The following is an 18615-nucleotide window of genomic DNA, read 5'->3' on the forward strand; positions in this document are numbered from 1 at the left end:
TGGATAGCTGTATTCTACCTCTAACAGTGATTGGCAGTCTTCCAATCCATTTAGTTATTGCTGACAGTTTTGCAAACTGCTGGTTACTCCTCTTGCAGCTGTTCGCATCTAACAAGAATGCAGGGCCGTCAGGTATCAATGTCAACTGGTTTAACCAGCTGCTGGTTCCAATAAATCAATGAAAATAGACAATAATTGATTTATTGAAAAATCCTCTTTTTGGCATCTGTCAAATCATGATCAAAATAAAACAAGTAATCATTCATTACATATTTATAGGCAATCTTTGAGATAAAAAGAAACGAGGTAATTAAAAGGCTGCACAATTTAAGCATGCAAATAATTACAATATGTTGCAAAATGTGGATCTGTTTTATTTACAGAATAGAAAGAACAGGACACATTCCACAATATGGGGAGATGATGGCCTAGTGATATTATCGCTAGACTATTAGAGGTTCATGGGTGGGAGGGGCGGGCGGTATTCTGGTACTGGGGTTTGAATCCTGCCACGGAAGATGGTGGAATTTGAATTCAGTAAAAATTAAGAGTCTGATGATGACTGTGAAACCGCAGTCAATTGGTGTAAGAACCCATCTGATTCACTAGTATCCTTTAGGAAAGGAAACCGTCATCCCATATGTGACTCCAGGCCCACTGCAATGTGATTGACTGCTCAAACAACTGTTATCGTGGCAATTAAGGATGGGTAACAAATGCTGGCGTGTGACCCCACCGAAATGAATGAATAAAAAAAAACACACATCTGCACAGGAGTTATCATTACTTTCAACTTCTCCCATCTGCTATTTGTATTCAAATTTCATAGATCATATGTTGTCATAGTGTCTTTATAAAATTCTCAATCATTTACATCCTTTTCTTGAGTTTATAACTTTTGGTCTGAAGTTTTCTTGTCGTCTGTACACTTTTTTTTGTTCTTTAATCTTGTCTTTTTCCTTAATTTCACAACGATTTACTTTTGTGCATAAAATCCTGTTGATTCTGAAAATTAAACAAAATTAGAAAGGGTTACTGCGGATGATGGATTCTGAAACCAAAAGAGAAAATGCTGGAAAATCTCAGCAGGTCTGGCAGCATCTGTAAGGAGAGAAAAGAGCTGACGTTTCAAGTCTAACTGATCCTTTGTCAAAGAGCTTTGACAAAGGGTCAGTTAGACCCAATTAGAAAGGGTTTGAGAATTAGTGTTTCAAGTCTTGACCCTCCTTCAGAAGTGAACAGTAAAAGATTGAAAGGGAAGGGAAAAAGACAAACTCCCTCAGGAGAAGTATCATTAAACTACTGTTGGACGGCATTTCAATTCTTTAATTGAACCATTAAAGAAAGGTAGGCAGCACAAGGTTAGCACTACTGCCTCACAGCACCTAGGACCCAGGTTCAGTTCTGGCTTTGGGCAGTTGTCTGTGTGGAGTTTGCACATTTTCCCCATGCCTACATGCGTTTCCTCAGGATATTCGGGTTTACTCACATGGTTCAAAGATGTGCAGGTTAGGTGGATTGGCCGTGGGAAATGCAGGGTTACAGGGATGGGGTGGATCTGGATGGGATACTGTTCAGAGGGCAATGTGAACTCAATACCTGAATGGCCTGCTTCCACACTGTAAAGATTCTTTGATTCTATGAAACAGGAAAGGTGAGAGTGGGTAATGGATGTGGCACATAAAAACAATTGAGATTTTGAGAGCTATGAGGGTTGAGCTGTTCAGGAAACTGCCTGTTTATTTTTGCATGTGTTCTTTCCCAAGGTAATTGTTTTTATGTGCCACATCCATTACCCACTCTGACCTTTCCTGTTTCATAGAAGCAAAGAATCTTTACAGTGTGGAAGCAGGCCATTCAGGTATTGAGTTCACATTGCCCTCTGAACAGTATCCCATCTAGATCCACCCCATCCCTGTAACCCTGCATTTCCCACGGCCAATCCACCTAACCTGCACATCTTTGAACCATGTGAGTAAACCCGAATATCCTGAGGAAACGCATGTAGGCATGGGGAAAATCGAGGAAACAAAAGAGAAAGGGCACAGCAATCATGTGCCATAAAGTACATTTGGGGTCTTGGACAATGTATGGGTGAAGAGCAGCAGGAAGTGTGGGTGTGAGTGAGAAAGTGGGATGTGGAAGATGTATTTTGTGGTGAAGGAGTCTGAAATGACAGGTGATCATGAAGGTGTTGTAAAGGTGTAGAACTAGAGAAGGTCAGAACTGAAGTACACAGAACGGGACAGGCCCACAGATCCCAGGGCAGCCTCAGCTAAGTTAAAGAATGTATTCAGTTCTGGTGCAAAAGATAAACTTACAGATTGAATGGATTTGGGGGAGCTGAGAGGATATGATTTAGTTTATAAAGTGGAAGGAGCACAGCATAACTTTGGAAATGGTGTAAGTAGTTTGGTGCACATAGGTGTGGAAAGCTCATCTCAGGACAGATCCCAGAGGCATCATCATTATTTGTAAGCCTGGGGAAGCAGGTACAGTTCACAACCCATTCAGCCAGGAATGGGTGTCTCCACAGGATCTCTGTGGGTGATGATCTGATTTGGATAACCACAGTCTCATTTCGAGCTTTACTCATTTCCATTTTTTAATTGATGTGCACATTACAGATATTTATTGCTGATCCCAAAAGATAGTTAAGAGTCAACTACATTTCTGTGGCCTGGAGTCACATGTAGGTAAAAATGGCAAATCTCCTTCTCTAAAGGACATTAGTGAACCAGAGGGATTTTTACAACATTCCATTTCTTAATGAATTCAAGTGACATCATCTGCTGTGGTGGGATTAGAACCAGCAATAGCTGGTCTGCTGAACATTAGCCTGGAGTTCTGGATTACTAGTCCAACGACATTACCACGATGCAGCACCTCCCATTTATGAAGGAAGTAGCTGCATCTTCTCTGGCCCATCCTCGAACTGTTCAAGGTTGTCCAAGTTCTCAGTAAATGTTGAGTTCACCACATGGCTAAGTTACTAGGTTGTGGTTGACCCTGAGGCGTGCCAGTTAGAGCTGGGAGGGAGACAGCAACCCACACATGGTCCTCCTATTCAAACAGGTCTTCTCCACTAATGCTGGCAAGAAGGCAACTGAACAGCCACCATCAGGTTCCCAGTTTAGGCAGGGAAGTCCTAGCAGAGTATAGATCTCATTGAAAGCAAACATTAACATCAAACCATGAATGTATCATTCAGAACCCTATTGGAAAGTTCAATTAGATCTAGCTGGTTCTGCCTTTCCCCTGTAACTCTGATCTTCTCATTGAGATACTAATATCAGGTGTTTTTTGGGGGGTGGGGGGTGGGAGGGAAGAAGGTTCCAGATTTTCACTCCCCTTTTGTGTGAAGGAAATGTTTCTTGATATCATCCTGAATGACCAGGGAAATGTAAGCAAAGTTGATATAACTGACATCATAATTTAACTGCTTTAATACCAGGATCCTAGTTGGTGAACCCTCCACACGATGAATATGTAGCCACACTAAAATAGTAAAGCTCATAGTAAAACTGAGGGAGGTGAGAAAGTAGAGGTCTTGTTAGTTTAATATTGATGAGGGTAAGAATATGAAGTGAATTGAGTTAGAGATGGTTGAAGATGAGTACAGGCAGAAGAAGGACATATGCTGAAAGACAGATGTATAGAGGGACAGGATATCTGCAAGTGAAAGAGAGGGCTATGTCAAGAGAATCCAAAATTATTTCTGCTTATTTGGGTCAGATTTGGTCACAGTTTATGTAAGAGTGAGGTAACACCAACAACTCCTCTGAAAACTCCAATCTGTTTCTCTAACAACTTGTACACTTTCAAAGCAGTTTCAAAAAATAGCCAGTCCATCCTTAGCCTGACATCACAGTAAACCAATGAAGGCATACAGAGTGAGTTATCCCAGCCAAGTGCAGCACAGCCCAGTTTAGCACAGCACACTGCATGAGGTCCCAGCTCCAGCTCCAGCCTCCCTCTGTACCATTCGTCCCAGGCACAATGTCTTGCAGTAGCCTGGAATCATTTGAGGAAGCACATTATGATGAGTATGAGTATTACAATCTGGCAGATTACCTGGCTCACAATGGAGGGAAAGGCAGGAGCAAGAAAGCGAGCATTCGGAATACGAATCACCACTGCCCAGCTGGGCACGAGAGGAAAATCATGGACAAACTCTACAAAAGTGAGCTGAAAAGGAAGAGAGCTCAAAGCTCGTCCTAGGTGAGTGACCTTTCCCCCCTCCCCCCACACTCGTGTGTCACCTGTTCACTGTGCGTGATGTGCAGTGCCCCAACAAACTTCAATTGTCAGGGAACTTTCATGTAATTAAAACTCAGATTGCTTTATAGCAGCATTGGCATAAAATGGATACTGAGCTAAAGAAAGATGGCTTGGGTCAGTTAAGTTCTAAGAGGCTTCTTTATGAGGAATAAGATGCAGAGATTTTGTTTTGGGTGAGAATTCCAAAGTAGAGTGCTTTAGCAGCTGGAAGTGTAATGTTTTTGTCAGAATGGGCTCCCTTTCCCGGTGAGTTTGGATGCAGTCATTTCAGTTTGTCCCCTTCTTACCAACGAAGTGGATTTTTCTCTGTTTAATTCCTAAGTGCAGTAGGGAGTGACATTTGATTCCAAGGCTGAGATCAATTTGGGGATTTTAACTCGGGTGTCATGAAGGTTCACAGCTAGCCTCAGAAGAGAGAGAAAGAAGTTCAAAGACTTAAATGGTCATATGCATCTAGGCCCAACTGTAATGAACTCCATAGTCAAATACGGTGCTCATGTATTGGAATCACAAATGAGGATGGAAGTCAAATGTGTTAAAGAACAGCTACTCATTCAGAAGTTGTATTTAGTGATGTCACTTCAGGTAGAAGGAAGGAAAACTCAAATTTTGTACTGAGTCCTGACCAACACATGATTTTATTTAAAATTGTCAAAAATGAGTCAAAACAACATGACAATCACGTGTACAGAGGAACCTCATTTATCCAAACGAGATGAGCGGGCACTTTCTTGTTCGGATAATTGATCATTCGGTTAATTGGTTCAATGCCTCTCTTCTGGGGCTCGGAGTTTTCTGAAGTTTCCTTTTTCCTCTCTCTGCCTGCCTTGCTCCCCCTCTCTGTCTCAGGGTTTGTTTCTGAGCAGACACACACCCGTAGCATTGCTCAACCACCCCACCACCACCGTCAGTTCAATGAGTTGACACAGCGAGCACTTGCTAAGTTTGCACCCCGTTCAGGAGACTAGGCAGCAGCACAACGCACGAGTCCCTGTCTCTGCCCTCCCAACTCCCAAACCACTTTGCATCCCCACCCACGTCAGTACAGTGATTAAAAATGAACTCGGCTCACTGAAATGCTACTGAGAATAGTCCCTCACTGGGGCAGCTAGAATGGACACCAACAGTAAGACTGCTGCTTCCTTTTCAGGGGGAACAATCTCAAAATACGCCCCCTCCCACCCCACCTCCCCACAAGGCGCACACACACACCTTTGCCATGTTCAGGACAATGTTGGAGAGATTATCTGAGGAAGGGGAGTTTAGGGTACACCCCTGTGTAGAACTCCAGGGAAAGTGTGGGGGGGAAGAGGGAGAGGGCGGGAGGTCAGTCATTTGGAGACGGTGTCTGGGCTCCCACCGAAGTCCAGGACTGTTCTCAGTAGCATTTCAGTGAGCTGAGTTCATTTTTAATCACTGTAAGCAAAAGGTGTGATCAGTGTTGAAACACTTCTTTGATGTAGTGTTTCTATTGGAACCTTGAGATCACCTTCGGATAATTGATATTTGGATAATCAAAGTTCCTCTGTATTCAGTTGTACAGATAGATCAAGTCGTGCCTCAGAAACCTTATTGAATTCTTTGAGAAGGTGACTAAGGAGGTGGACGAGTGGAAAGCGGTAGATGTGGTGTATATGGATTTTAGTAAGGCATTTGATAAGGTTCCCCATGGTAGACTACTGCAAAAAATACGGAGGTATGGCATTGAGGGTGAGTTGGAGGTTTGGATTAGGAGTTGGCTGGCTGGAAGAAGACAGAGGGTAGTAGTTGATGGCAAAGGTTCATCTTGGAGTGCCGTCACTAGCGGTGTTCCGCAAGGATCTGTTTTGGGACCATTGCTGTTTGTCATTTTTATAAATGACCTGGAGGAGGGGTTAGAAGGTTGGGTGAGCAAATTTGCGGATAATACGAAAGTCGGAGGAGTTGTAGACAGTGAGGAAGGATGTGGCAGGTTACAGCGGGATATAGGTGGCAAATGGAGTTCAATGTAGCTAAGTGTGAGGTGATTCACTTTGGTAAGAGTAACAAAAAGATGGGGTACTGGGCTAATGGTCGGATACTTGGTAGTGTGGATGAGCAGAGGGATCTTGGTGTCAATGTACACAGATCTTTGAAAGTTGCCACCCAGGTAAATAGTGCGGTGAAGAAGGCATATGGCATACTGGCTTTTATTGTTAGAGGAATTGAGTTCCGGAGTACTGAGGTCATGTTGCAGTTGTATAAGACTCTGGTGCGGCCGCATCTGGAGTATTGTGTGCAGTTTTGGTCGCCATACTATAGGAAGGATGTGGAGGCACTGGAACGGGTGCAGAGGAGGTTTACCAGGATGTTGCCTGGTATGGTAGAAAGATCGTATGAGGAAAGGCTGAGGCACTTGGGGTTATTTTCATTGGAGAAAAGAAGGTTTAGGGGTGACTTGATAGAGGTGTACAAGATGATTAGGGGTTTAGATAGGGTCGACAGTGAGAATCATTTTCCACGTATGGAGTCAGCTATTACAAGGGGGCATAGCTTTAAATTAAGGGGGGGGGGGGGGGGGGTAGGTATAGGACAGATGTTAGGGGTAGGTTTTTTACTCAGCGAGTCGTGAGTTCATGGAATGCCCTGCCAGTAGCAGTGGTGGACTCTCCCTCATTATGGGCATTTAAGCGGGCATTGGATAGGCATATGGAGGATAGTGGGCTAGTGTAGGTTAGGTGGGCTTGGATCGGCGCAACATCGAGGGCCGAAGGGCCTGTACCGCGCTGTATTCTTCTATTTTCTAAGTCGTGTCTGTTTTCTGTAGCTTTGTTGGAGTGAAGTCATCAGAATAAGCATTATTTGGAATTAAGAACAAATGACTATTTATACAGCTTATTATAAGAATAGTAGAAGACCATTCAGCTCATCCAACTCGTTTGATTGTTTAAGGGAATGTCCCTGCCCAGCAACATCCATCTATCTCAGTTAAACATTTCACTGATCCCCAACATCTACAACCTTTTGGGGAGAGACTTTCTGATTTCCATTACCCAATTTGTGTGGAATATTCTAATAGATTTCACTCCGAAATGGCCTAACTCATATTTAATATTGTGGTCCCTTTGTCCTGAGTTCTCCCATCAGAGATTAGTTTCTCTCCATCCACCCAAACACCTTCTGTTATCATTTTAAACTCTTCAATTCCTTTACTCCTCTTTCCAAATTGAGGCAATTTCTGACGTAACCCTTTACCCTGTCTGTCCTAGATGTGACTTCAGTCCAATTCCACACTACATATTTGACTCTTAGGACACACGTGGTAATCAGTAGTGGACAATAATCTACATCAAAGTAATCTACATCTGAAGAATAAAAGGAAAGGTGAAGATTGACATTATTAGCAGTCTATGGTCATTATTTAATTAAATTTGTTTCTCTGATTCGCCTTCACAGATTTTCAACAAGTGACCTTGATTGTTCCACCAAATTCCTGAGTCTGGTCTCCTACTGTTTTGTGAGGTGCCATCGCAACACAAGTTCTTCAGTTGCTGGATAATGGCAACTGTTTATTGAAACAGCTTTCAATAATGTTTTGGGAATGAGTAGTAACTTTTGATAAAGCACCCATTGTGGAAAATCTGAGATGAGGAATTGAAGTGCAATCAAGTTAGTGTGTTGTGTCGGTATTAAAACTGGTAGCAATAGAACTTTTAACCAAGAGACAAACAGAACAAAGTGACAGTTTTCCCAAGTATGTTTCAATCTGTTAATTGCGGTTGTCAATGTTTCCTGTACTGAATAAACTTAGAAATGAAAATGAGCCACAAATCATGTCAACTTTATTTGTATTTTAACTTTATGTTGAGTTCTCCATGTGTGGTTACTGAGTTCAGCAACAGGTATTTAATGGTCAGTATGTTGAGACATTAAAATAATTCCAGTTTTAATGAGACATTAAAATAATTCCCAATACTAAGAAGTGATCCTGTTTGTATAGATACAGAGTATACTGACAGCCCAGAAAGATTAAGAAGAGCTTCACTACATGGGAGGCCATCCAGCCAGGTTCAGACCAAGGTTCAGTTCACACTATCCCTGAGGAATCTGAAAAAAAAACAAATTTACCAAAAAGACCCTCAGACTAAGAAGTTTCAACAAAATTGTGCCAGCTTTAATATGAATCAGAATCAAAACACCAAACAGTACAGAGGGCTGTTGTAGGCTGCAGTGGGACATTGACAGGATACAGAGATGGGCTGAGAGGGGCAGATGGAGTTCAACCTGGATAAATGCAAGGTGATGCATTTTGGAAGGTCGAATTTGAAAGCTGAGCACAGGATTAAGGATAGGATTCTTGGCAGTGTGGAGGAACAGAGGGATCTTGGGGTGCAGGTACATAGATCCCTTAAAATGGCCACCCAAGTGGACAGGGTTGTTAAGAAAGCATATGGTGTTTTGGCTTTCATTAACAGGGGGATTGAGTTTAAGAGTCGTGAGATCTTGTTGCAGCTCTATAAAACTTTGGTTAGACCGCACTTGGAATACTGCGTCCAGTTCTGGTTGCCCTATTATAAGAAAGATGTGGATGCTTTGGAGAGGGTTCAGAGGAGGTTTACCAGAATGCTGCCTGGACTGGAGGGCTTATCTTACAAGGAGAGGTTGACTGAGCTCAGACTTTTTTCATTGGAGAAAAGGAGGAGAAGAGGGGACCTAATTGAGGTATACAAGGTAATAAGAGGCATTGATAGAGTCGATAGTCAGAGACTATTTCCCAGGGCAGAAATGACCAACACCAGTTTTAAGCTGGTTGGAGGAAAGCATAGAGGGGATGTCAGACGCGGGTTTTTTACACAGAGAGTTGTGAGAGCATGGAATGCGTTGCCAGCAGCAGTTGTGGAGGCAGGGTCATTGGGGACATTTAAGAGACTCCTCGACATGCAAATGATCACTGAAATTTGAGGGTGCATACATGAGGATCAGTGGTCGGCACAACATCGTGGGCTGAAGGGCCTGTTCTGTGCTGTACTGTTCTATGTTCTAAACAAATCTTGGTCAGTACAAAAAAACAATTAGACATGGAGTGTCAGATACAAAAAAGGCTATCTTGCCAAGTCTCTAAGCAGTCATTTCACCTGGAGGGTCAACGGCACCATTTTCCCAAGCAGTAGTCCAAACTTTTTTTTTTAAGGACTGAGTCAGTTCAATCTTCAGTTGGTTTTCATGTAAGCACTCCATCCATTCAATCTGTTCTTTCTGGTACACGTTTTCAAAATCTTCTTGTTTCTCCTCTCCAACTCTTCTGTTTCTGCTTCTCTTTCTCCTTCTTTCTGTGATCCACATGGCCTCCCATGTTTTAACTTCCTTGGTGTTGATATTGTTTCCAGGACAAGGATCGCCAAGCCACAAGAACCAGTATTTATTTTCCAGAAATTATGAATGATCTCTTTATAATTAATGCAAGCCCTTAAAATACTCAAACATTCACAAAAATATCCTCAATATTGCAGGTTTTCCTTACTACTATTGTTTCTGGTGTAACGACTTGGGGTAAAGTCTCCTGCTTACTGTAAACCAGCAACACAGAAAAGATTTATCTGTGACAATTCGAGTGGCCAAGAACTCTGTAAAGTAAAAATTAACAACTTTATTTCTTAAAATAAAACAGGGAATAATTAACTAACCACTATTTACAATTTCTTTCTCTAACCTATCTGTTACCTTTCCTTGTATAATATTAGTCTGATAAAACTCCCAATTAAAATTTAAAAAACACTTCTTTTCTAAAAACGAGGCAGCTGTACGTTCTTGTCTTTGGATCTTCCTGTGTCTTTTTTTCTCCTTGTTAGGAATTTCTGCATTACAGGTTACTGATCGAAAAGATACTTTTTCAAGCAGTCTGTTTACATGCTGGGCTGTGGCAGTTCACCCAACCGTTCAATTTTCCCCTGCCAGAGCATTGGATTATGTCATTGGCTTCTAAGATTGTCAATATACTCAATTCAAACTTGATTGGAGTTTATGTTTCAGGTATAATTTAAACTGACTGGCCGAATTCAAATTTGTTTTTTGTCTCCAAGTAACATACTAATTGAGTGGTTCGACCCAGCATTACATTGTTACCATTTTTGAGTACACTTGGTGCTGGGTTTGGTGGTTCTGCTGCTTTTAACTCTCTTAAAGGTATACCCACATCGTCATAATACCTCTCCCCTTAAGAAAAAATGACCCATCATAATGAAAAGATGGTTTCATTTTTTTGTTTTTTTTAAACAGGTTACCCAAATATACAGATTACTTTCATATAATTTCGCCTTAACTTCTTGCAGTATACTTGTGTATATATACATAAATAAACATAAACATTAAATAAAGACAAATCTCATTAAATTCTATCAGTAATGGGTGGCATGGTGGCTCAGTGGTTAGCACTGCTGCCTCACAGCGCAAGGGTCCTGGGTTTAATGCTTGCCTTGGGCAGCTGTCTGTGTGGAGTTTGTACATTCTCCCCATATCTGTGTGGGTTTCCTCCGGGTGCTCCAGCTTCCTCCCACAATCCAAAAATCTGCAGGTTAGGGTGAATTGGCCCGGAGGAATTGTCCATAGTGCTAGGTGCATTAGTCAGGGGTAAATGTAGGGGAATGGGCCTGCGTGGGTTACTCTTGTTGGGCCGAAGGGCTCGTTTCCACACTGTAGGGAATCTAATCTAAAAAAGTTAAATCCGCAAAACGTGTTTGCGATTACATTCTTCTGACCCGCAACATTTATGATCTTTAAATTAAAAGTCTGTAACATAAGACTTCAATGAAATAGTCTGATATTCTTATCTTTAAAACGTTCTAACAATGTGGTCAGTGTACACAACTATCTCTGACACATTGTTTTTGACATACACATTAAAATGTTGTAAGGCCAGTACCAAACTCAATAGTTCCTTTTCAATTGTGGAATATTTCCTCTGGTGGATGTTAATCTTATTTGAAAAGTAACCAACTGGCAGTTCAATTCCATCCTCATCTTCCAGTAGGAGTACAGCTCGCAATCCAATGTCACTAGCATTGATGGTGACTTTACAAGGTTTTGAAAAGTTTGGTGTAGCTAAAACTGGTTTGGCAGTTAATATCGATTTCAAATGGTCAAATACCTCCTGGCATGGTTCTGTCCACCGAAACTTCTTCAGCAAATCGGTTAACGGTGCCACTACACTGCTGAACAAACTTCTGATAGAATCCGCTGAGTCCTAAGAATCGAAGTTGATCTGGAGATTTCTCAGTTGCCTTTGTCTTTGTATTCTGTGGGATCAACCTTCCAAGTCCGATGTTATGTCCCAAGAATGTCACCTCTGCTTTTGCGAAGTCTGTTTTATTTAAGTTTATCATCAATTTTGCTTCTCGTAGTCATTCAAAGAGCTCTGCCATCTGTACCAAGTGATCTTTTCAGGACTTACTAAAGATCACTACCTCATCTAGATAGACTGCACAGTTTGTTAACCCAGCCACAACCCTGTTCATGAGTTTTTGGAATGTGGCGGGTGTGTTCTTCATTCCAAAGGGCACCACTTTAAACTGATATAGCCCATTTGGGGTTACAAATGCAGAAATTTCCTTTGCCGTCTCTGATAAAAGTACCTGCCAGTAACCACGCATTAAATCCAACTTGGTGATGTAACTGGCTTGTCCGACTTTCTCGATACAGTCCTCCAATCTAGGAATTGGATGAGTCCGATTTTGTAATGGTGTTGACCTTCCCATAATCCACGCAGAATTGGTGAGTTCCATCTGGTTTGGGAACTAAGACGATCGGTGAACTCCACTCGCTCTGGCTTGGTTCGATGATGTCCTCGTCGATCATGGCCTCCAACTGCATCTGGACCTGTCTGGCTTTGAGAGGATTAAGCCGATAAAACACCACCCCTATCGGAGCAGTATTCCCTGCTTCATGTACTTCATGTACAACAGCATTAGTCCTCCCCATCTGAAGTTTCATATGTTCTTATAATGTAGTAACAAATCTTTCAGCTCCGTTCTAGGCTCCTGAGACAGATAACTTACTAACCTATCCCATTCCTAAAGGACTTCTTCATTTTTAAAATCTATTTTGAGGTACCTCAAAATCCATATTGTCGGGATTTGATTCCTCACTCTGCGGGGCATTAACTAACACCTGTTTCTCATATTCTTTCTTGCTAGTGTAATACAGTTTCAGCATGTTCACGTGACATACGTGATACCCTTTCTTTCCAATCTGGCATCTTTACTAAATAGTTCACCCGACTCAACCTTTGCTTAATTTGATTGGGACCACTAAACCTGGCTTTGAAGGGATCTCCTTTCATTGGTAACAGTACTAACACGTCATCCCCTTGGCAAAACATCTGAGAGCTTTTATCTGCCACCTGCTTCATTCTCTACTGTGCCCTCTTTAGATGTTGTTTAGCTAACTCACCTCCTCGGTTTAATCTCTCCCTCACCCCCCGATACATCATCTAATTGTGAGGTCTCCGACTCTGATCCTGTCAATTTTTCTTTCATTAATTTCAAAGGCCCTCTCACCCCATGACTGAATATTAACTCAAAGGGAGTAAACTGAGTTGATTCATTTGGGACATCTGTAATGGCAAACAATACGAATGGGAGACCTTTATCCCAATCATTTGGGTAATCCTGACAGTATGCTCTCAACATGGTCTTCAAGGAATTCTAAAGTTCCATGGGATTCAGGATGATATGCATGGGATTTAAAGTGTTGAATACCTAAGCTATCCATAACATCCGTAAACAGCCTAGCAGTAAATTTGACCCTTGGTCTGACTCAATCTCTCTGGGTAACCCAAACCGTGTGAAGAAAGCTATTAACTCCTCTACTACCCTTTTTACCTTGATACTCCGCAATAGAATTGCCTCCGGAAATCTGGTAGACACATCCGTTAATTCGTTCCCACTTTTGGTTCTCGGGAGGGGACCTACACAATCAATTATAAGCCGCGTGAAAGCCTCTTCAAATGTGGGAATTAGCACAAAGGTGCTGATTTTATTACTGCCTGTGGCTAACCTACCATTTGGCATGTACAGCAAAAGTTAACCACATCCTTGTGCATTCCAGGCCAATAAGAATGTTTTTATACCTTAGCCTGAGTCTTTCATACCCCTAGGTGACCTCCTACAGGTAGTTCATTTGCTGTCCATAACACCTCCTGTGTGTATGCTGCCAGCAACACCATCTGGTGCACTTCGGCCTATTTCTCCTCTGCACTAATCTGCCATGGTTTCTATTTCTGTCTCTGAGGATTCTATCTTTCAGATAATAACCCTCTGGAATTTTGTCTGCCTCCTTTTCAGAGTACGCATCCACACATCGTCTTGTCTTGCTGTTGCAAATTTCTTAACCTTTCAGGAGTAAACACTTTTTGACCCTCTGCCTGTTCAGGTTTTTCCTGCACCATTACGTCTAACAAGGGATCCGCTAACTGAACCTCAACTCCTTCAGCTTTCTCTTTACTTTTCACTTCGTGCTGTGATTTATGATCGTGGGGTCTGGTTACCACACAGTCTGGGAAAATACAAGGATATTTCTGTTTTAACTCCTCAGTTTCTTGGGCTTCTCCATCTTGGATCCTGCCAAATCACTCCCAAGAACAAACTGAATTCCTGGAACTGACACTCTGTCAATCACTCCCACTGTAACATCCTCAGTCTTGAGTTGGCACTCCAACCTGCTCTTACAAAGGGAAATGCTATTTCTGTCATCCATCCCACAGTCTTGGGTAACAGATCAGAAAGAGTGCATATTCGCTCATCCCTCACTATCAGCGACTGGTTACTCTGTATCTCAAAATTATAACTTCTTGTCCTTTTCCCTTGTTCTTTCTGAGTAAATTTTACCCACAGAGGTAAATTCTTTGTAGAGATCAGGTACTAACTCCATATCCAGCCCCTGCATAGGCTGTGCACTCTCCTGCAGCTCCTCGAGTTTTCTTGGGGTCTCCTTTACTACCTTCACTAATGCCACTTGCTTAGCTTCTTTTACCAGAACTTCTCCCACATTGCCTTTCTTTAACGACCAGCGCTGCGTCTTTATGTGTCCCACAGTGGAAACACCTGAGGCCTTTCACCTCCTTTCCACCTTCTTAAGCTTCTTTTTAATCCTCTGTTCTTGACTCTTTGTTTCGTAGTGTAGGATCTTCCTTTCTCCCAACTTCTATCCCTCACAGGACGAAATTCTATCCGGAAGCTTCTCTTATGCACCGACATGTACTCATCTGCTAATTCTGCTGCCCTTCTCACTTCCTGAACTTTCTGTTCCTCTACGTGAATTCTTACCATCTTTGGAAGTGAGTTTTTAATCTCCTCCAGCAGAATAATCTCTCTGAGAGCCTCAAATGTCCTCTCTATTTTCAAAGCACGCAACCATCGATCAGTGACTATGTTTAATTCTTTCGAACTCAACATAAGTCTGACCTGGTTCCTTCTTTGTGTTTCTGAACTGCTGCCTATAGGCTTCTGGTACCAATTCATAAGCACTTAAAATAGCCTGTTTAACCTCTTCATAATCTCTTGACACCTCATCTGACAGTGCAGCAAATACCTCACTAGCTGTGCCTACCAGTTTAGTCTGAACTAGCATTACCCATAAACCCTTGGACCACCCCATCTGCCTCGCAAATTTTTCAAATGAAATAAAGAAGGCTTCAACATTTTCTAATTTGCCTATCGGACCAACAGATCCACATCAGATGCCATGTCACTTGCCCTTCACTTCTCCCTAGAACATCTTGACACCAAGAACAGCTATGTAAGAATCCTACTCATTGACTACAGTTCAGCCTTCAACACTATTATCCCCTTGAGACTGATTACTAAACATAGTGATCTTCGACTAAGCCCCACTCTTTGCAACCGGATCCTCAGTTTCCTGACCCACAGGCCACAATCAGTGAAAATTGGAGACAATATTTCATCCTCACTAACACTCAACACTGGAGACCCCAGGAGTGCATACTCAGCCCTCTACTGTACTCACTGTACATCCATGACTGTGTCGCTAAATACCAGACTAAAGTCATTTACAAGTTCGCTGATGACACTACCATAATTGGTCAAATCTCAGATGACGTTGAAATAGACTACAGACAGGGGTGTGGAAGACCTGGAAAAATGGTGCACTGAGAACAACCTAACTCTCAATGCTGGCAAAATCAAGAAACTCATTATTGGAACAACTGGAGAGTGTCAAGTTGCTGGGAGTGGTCATCCACAACAAACTTTCTTGGACTCTTCATATGAATGCACTGGTCACAAAGGCCCAATAACATCTCTGCTTCCTCAGGCAGCTGAGGAAATTTGGCATGATATCGAATCCCCTTGCCAACTTTTATAGGTGCACCATTGAGAACCTTCTGTCTGGATGTATCACTACCTGGTATGGCAACTGTACAATTCAAGATCGGAGACGATTACAGAGAGTGGTGAACTCAGCCCGGACAATCACAAAGGCCAACCTCCCATCTATAGGATCCATCTACCAAGGAAAGGCCGCCAGCATTCTCAAAGATCCATCCCACCCTGGTAATGTTTTTCTACAAGCTCTACCATCAGGCAGAAGGTATAGAAGCCTGAACACACGCACCAGGAGAAAGTGAGGACTGCAGATGTTGGAGATCAGAGTTGAAAAATGTGTTGCTGGAAAAGCTCAGCAAGTCAGGCAACATCCAAGGAGCAGGAGAATCAACGTTTCGGGAATAAGCTCTTCTTCAGCAACACATTTTTCAGCTCTGAACACATGCACCAGCCAGTTTCAAAACAGTTTCTACCCTACTGTTGATAGAATACTGAATGGACTCACAAACACTTAACATTCGCCTATACCTGTGTTTTTGTTTTTGTCACTGTTTATCTATTATTTATGATCTATGCTGTTTAACTCTGTGGTCTGCCTGTATTGCTCAAGACAAAGCTTTTCACTGTGCCTCGGTACATGTGACAATAAATTCAATTCAATTCAATTCAACATCTTTCTCATCTAAACATGGCAGAGTTTTAACATATTTATATATATCACTACCTTCTCTTTTAATCTCCATCCTGTTAACTTGACTTAGCTCATTTCCTGAAGAAGGGCTTATGCCCGAAACATCGATTCTCCTGCTCCTTGGATGCTGCCTGACCTGCTGCGCTTTTCCAACAACACATTTTCAGCTTAGCTCATTAAGTCACAACTTCTCAAGTTCAAATTCTCTCACTCTTTCCCTCTCTTTCTCCCTTTCTTCTCTATCTCTTTGCTCAGCCAAGCACATTCTCTCTCTCTCTTTTTCCTCTCTTCTCTCTCTTTCTCTCTCCCTTTGTTTATCTTCTAAATCCATTTTCCTTGATTGTAATCTAAATTTTTCTACCTCTACTGCACTTGTCTGTTTCTCTGACACACCTAAGTATTTGAGTGATTCTCTTACAATTTCAGTTTTACTTTTGTCCTTGCTTAAACCCAAATCTAACTTATTTGTTAATTCTAAAAGTATGGCCTTTTTCTTTCCTTCTAAACTTTCTTAGCAAATTTGAGAATTAGCTTCAAATCTCAGAACCTCTTTAGCAATTTTAAGAGCCATTTCTCTCACTTTTAATTTATCCAACCACAAGTCACCGAAATTAAACAAATTGTCTCACCTACAGTTTATTTAAAGATCTAGGACACTAACCTGCAAGTGTTTAAATCTACTGGGACGTTTCGTTCCTCCAAATCTATTCAAATCTGTCTAAACCAGTTCAGATCACGGACCTGACCCCCCCTCTCTTTGGGATTACGACACGGGGTAAACCCTCCTGCTTATTGCAAACCAGCAACACAGAAAAGATTTATTCCATGCTGTAATCTGAAAAAACTCGAGAGGCCAAGAACGATGTAAAGTAAAAATTAACAACTTTATTTCTTAAAATAAAACATGATAATTAACTAACCATTATTTACAATTTCTTTGTCTAACCTGTTATAATACTATAATAACTTCTATAATACTATAAAACTCTCAATTAAAATTTACAGAACAACACTTCTTATCTCAAAACTCTCTTAAAAGGTACTTTTAAGAGAGAGCTATTTTCAAGCAGTCTGTTTACATGCTGGAGTGTGGCAGTTCTCCTCTCAACTGATCAATTTTCTCCGGTCATACACTCCAGAGCAAGATTGTCAATATACTCAATTCAAACTTGATTGGAGTTTATGTTTCAGGTATAATTTAAACTGACTGGCTGAATTCAAATTTGTTTCTTGTGTCTAAGCAACAAACTAATTGAGTGGTTCGACCCAGTGTTACATTGTTACCATTTTTTAGTACACTTGGTGCTGGGTTTGGTAGTTCTGCTGCTTTTAACTCTCTTGAAGGTATACCCACATCGTCATTACACTGGGTCGAAAGCTGTCACAATGTACTCAACTGACTTTAAGAGGGATGCATTTGAGTTTGACCTGGTTCTCCTAGAGTTAGGAGGAGTAACGTATCAGGCAGGCGAAAATAAGGACTACAGATGCTGGAGATTAGAGTCATGAATGTGGTGCTGGAAAAGCACAGCAGGTCAGCCAGCATCCGAGGAGCAGGGCAATTGACGTTTTAGGCAAAAACCCTTCATCTTGATTGATTCATCTGAAACATCGATTCTCCTGCTCCTCGGATGCTGCCTGACCTGCTGTGCTTTTCCAGCACTACACTCTCAACTCAGAGTAAAGTATCAACCAGACTATCCTGTTCCTTATCAGTATCCATTGAACAGGTTGGCTATAATCTCTGCAAATTCCAGCAAATGTGAACCATGACCTCTGCTTTTGTATTGGGTTCACAATCACTGAAGCTCTGCCACTTGCAACACATGATTTGAGACTTCAGATTACTCCCAACAAACAAAACTATCTACCCCAGTGTGGGAATTACCATAAGCACCACTCACCCATTTCAGTCTCTGAATTGGTTCCTCCAGGGCAAATTACCCAAGCTTCACTTCCATGGCAACCATTCTCTATGTCCACATGGCTGCAACCTAAACATGATGTGGAGGTGCTGGTGTTGGACTGGGTGTACAAAGTTAAAAATCGCACAATACCAGGTTATAGTCCAACAGGTTTATTTGGAAGCACACGCTTTCGGAGCGCTGCTCCTTTATCAGGTAGTTGTGGAGAATAAGATTGTAAGACACAGAATTTATAGCAAAAAGTTTACAATGTGATGTAACTGAAATTACTTTTTGAAAAAGACCTGGATTAAATCTCTCGTCTGTTAGAATGACCATGCTGGTTTCAGTTCTTTCATATGTAAATTGCAAAACTTTTTTTAAAAGTTACATTCTCAAGTGAACTTCAACAATTAGTGTCATGTTGGCACAATGTATTGAAGGT

The 18615-nt window shown here is 41.7% G+C and overlaps 2 protein-coding genes across 3 annotated transcripts in view; both read left to right on the forward strand.

The window, feature by feature from the left end:
• rcc1l (RCC1 like) overlaps window positions 1–8062 on the forward strand; it is a 69898-nt gene extending 61836 nt beyond the window's left edge. Inside the window, exon 12 of one of the 2 annotated variants that reach the window (XR_006315838.2) lies at window positions 7696–8062. The gene's annotated coding sequence lies outside the window, so the exon portion shown is untranslated. Of the gene's footprint in view, window positions 1–4069; window positions 4208–7695 lie in introns of those variants that run through there. The other variant, XR_006315837.2, reaches the window with a different exon arrangement.
• nupr1b (nuclear protein 1b) lies at window positions 1986–8062 on the forward strand. Its single transcript, XM_087977584.1, has 2 exons — window positions 1986–4221; window positions 7696–8062. Exon 1 carries the CDS (start codon window positions 3946–3948, stop codon window positions 4219–4221), a length of 276 nt encoding a protein of 91 aa, XP_087833710.1. The 5' UTR covers window positions 1986–3945; the 3' UTR covers window positions 7696–8062.
• Window positions 8063–18615: the final 10553 nt, after the last annotated feature.

This window comes from Chiloscyllium plagiosum, unplaced genomic scaffold (assembly GCF_037043375.1).
Source record: "Chiloscyllium plagiosum isolate Xiang-an unplaced genomic scaffold, Cpla_swu_hap1 HiC_scaffold_31, whole genome shotgun sequence".
In the NCBI taxonomy this organism is placed as follows: domain Eukaryota; kingdom Metazoa; phylum Chordata; class Chondrichthyes; order Orectolobiformes; family Hemiscylliidae; genus Chiloscyllium; species Chiloscyllium plagiosum.

Bases quoted from the DNA above. Each gene is read 5' to 3' on its own strand.
- nupr1b (XM_087977584.1), top strand. From the start codon at position 3,946: ATGAGGTCCCAGCTCCAGCTCCAGCCTCCCTCTGTACCATTCGTCCCA.